Source organism: Mizuhopecten yessoensis, unplaced genomic scaffold, assembly GCF_002113885.1.
Source record: "Mizuhopecten yessoensis strain PY_sf001 unplaced genomic scaffold, ASM211388v2 scaffold5397, whole genome shotgun sequence".
Lineage (NCBI taxonomy): Eukaryota > Metazoa > Mollusca > Bivalvia > Pectinida > Pectinidae > Mizuhopecten > Mizuhopecten yessoensis.
In genome coordinates this window covers 6,753-9,490 of record NW_018406029.1, presented here as the reverse complement: position 1 = coordinate 9,490, position 2,738 = coordinate 6,753, and the positions used below count along the sequence as shown (strand labels likewise).

Genomic DNA, 2,738 nt, shown 5'->3' with positions numbered 1-2,738 from the left:
ATCTCATAAACACAGATACACCTATCTCATTTTTGAAACATACCATAAACTTTATCCTACTTTACGTACACAAAAACACCGAGCGCATCTCTCAAATATTATATTAGATTAAAATCAAATACACAAAAAATATCCATCTTATTTCTCAAATATAAACTAAGTTTGAACCTTCTTCACAAATACGGAATCATCCGTCTCATATCTAAAACAATACACAATATTAAACCTCACATATACAGAAACCTCTAGTCAATCTCGGAATCATACAGTTCGTATGCTATAGCTATTCTAATGCACTGCAACGAGAACAGAATGTAAAGATANAGATAAGTCGAAGTTTGAAAGGAAATGCAGACAACCTGGTTTGCTTCTTGTTATGTTTAAAAAGTACTTACTTGATATTCTTTTCTTTACATACCAAGCCACACCAAGCAGCAGCAGCACAACTATCGGAATAACAATGGCGGCAATAATTCCTCCTGAAAGTCTGAAAATAAATATATATATATTTGAATTTTGAAGTTTGAAGCCAGTACGCAGTGGAAATCTTGATCAATGACTAAACTGAAGTCTTAGAATGAGGGGTTCCGGCATACTCTTATATAAGTAACTTGAGTAACATCGACCAATATCTGAATTTTGACCAATCAAAAGCCAGTCCTTTGTGGCCTTCTTATTAAATGACGTAACGGAAATCACGTTATAGTTCGCAGTGTTATAGTTTACCTTAATAAAGAACAAATGAACGCAAAATCAACTTGATTCGGTACTCAGGAGCTTACTCCGAATATCACGACTTTGGTGATCGACTTTGAAATATTGATTGTTTAATTCAAAAGTGTGTATCTTTATTACTTATATATTGGAATATAGTAAATTAATTTAATGAGGTCGTTATATCTTCATACTGAATTCAGCAAAATGCTTAAGTCATGTAATATTTTTTATTGTTATTTATGATATCAGGGACTCGATTTGTTAATACGAACAATCAGATTTCTTGCTTTTGTATGATCTATACTCTATGATAGATATGATGAAATATTAAAAAAGACGAACGCATGTTTATATGAGAGATAGGGTTTTGTGTTAATTATACCGTTCGTTATTTCTGTCTCATTGCAAATAATCTTGTCTTGAAATCGTATTTGAATGATGTACATATGTTGATATAACATTTACGCGTATTTCACAATTACCCGGTATCTTCTTCGTCACCGCCCGGTTTGATGGTCGTCTGTCTTGATTTTGTCAAGGATGTTTGCTCCTTTGTCGTCTGCGGACTCGAATGAACTGGAGTACTTGAAACATTTGGCATTTTTGTAGATTTAATTGAAGACATTTCTTCTGTTGTAGTTGTAATTTTCGTCGTCGTCGTTGTTGTCGGTGTCGACGTCGTTGAGCGTCTAAAATGATACATTAATACACTTTTTTACTTTTTTACTTTAATTGGTCTACATTTTGTAAAGTTGGATGCTATGATCGATTGAGCTACCGGCTCCCTGATCGTCCACTAGGTCTACTATTAAGTATCTAATTATATTTGATGATGCGGTGTTTGTTTACCTGTCACAGCCACAGTTAACACGTAACAGTGGAGCGGAGTAGGAGCAATGCCCATATCTACATTTGCACGGATCATGGCCACAGAAGTTTCGAGTTACGTCACACTTGCAGTACACCACGTGCTGACCAGCACAATAGTTAGGATACAGGCTTCTGGTTGCATCTGAAATTAATAAAAAAAGAACAAGAGAACCAATGGGCCTGCATCGCTCACCTGGTATAAATCTCATACTTGTAACATTAAAAGTGATCTAAAATAAAGCGACAGGCAAATTAAGTCATTATGTTGAACAAATTTTATAGCCTTTTATCTCAGGATGCAACTTGCAATGTATCAACATCCTGGGACCCAATATTATTCAGAAGAGGTCGTTTAAAGATTTTAAACAAATTTGACCCCTGTGACCTTGAATATAAGTCAATGTCATTCACTTTATCAAACATAGTGTTCCTTGATCCTAGTTTGCTACTGACTAAATATCATTACCCTGGGCAGTTTGGTTATCGAGAAGAAGATGTTTAAAGTTTTTAACATGTTTGACCCCTGTGACCTTGAATATGGGTGAAGGTCATTTATTTGAACAAACTTTGTAGCCCATTATCTAAGCATGCTACTGGCCAAATATCATTACTCTGGGCATTTTGGTTATTGAGAAAAAGTTGTTTAAAGTTTTTCACATATTTGACCCCTGTGACCTTGAATATGGGTGAAGGTCATTCATTTGAACAAACTTGTTACCCTTCATCTCAGCATGCTACTAGCCTAATATCATCTCCCTGTGCATTTTCGTTATTCAGAAGAAGTTGTTTAATGTTTTTCACATATTTGACCCCTGTGACCTTGAATATAGGTGAAGGTCATTCATTTTTATGCAAACTTGATAGCCCTTTACCCCAGCATGCTACTGACCAAATATCATCACCCTGGGCATTTTGGTTATTGAGAAGAAGTTGTTTAATGTTTTTCACATATTTGACCCCTGTGACCTTGAATATAGATGAAGGTCATTCATTTTTATACAAACTTGATAGCCCTTTACCCCAGCATGCTACTGGCCAAATATCATCACCCTGGGCGTTTTTGTTATTGAGAAGAAGTTGTTTAACGTTTTTAACATTTTTTACCCCTGTGACCTTGAATATGGGTGAAGGTCATTCATTTGAACAAACTT

General features: G+C 35.3%; 1 protein-coding gene across 1 annotated transcript in view; it reads right to left on the bottom strand.

Annotated features, from left to right (window-relative positions):
* The window catches only part of LOC110450636, a gene marked incomplete at its 5' end in the record, with an annotated part of 11,433 nt that overhangs the window by 5,614 nt on the left and 3,081 nt on the right, over positions 1-2,738 (bottom strand). Inside the window, 3 exons of the mRNA XM_021498255.1 lie at positions 396-487; positions 1,200-1,406; positions 1,567-1,729. Of these exons, the coding sequence (XP_021353930.1) occupies positions 396-487; positions 1,200-1,406; positions 1,567-1,729 (462 nt within the window). The remainder of the gene's footprint in view (positions 1-395; positions 488-1,199; positions 1,407-1,566; positions 1,730-2,738) is intronic.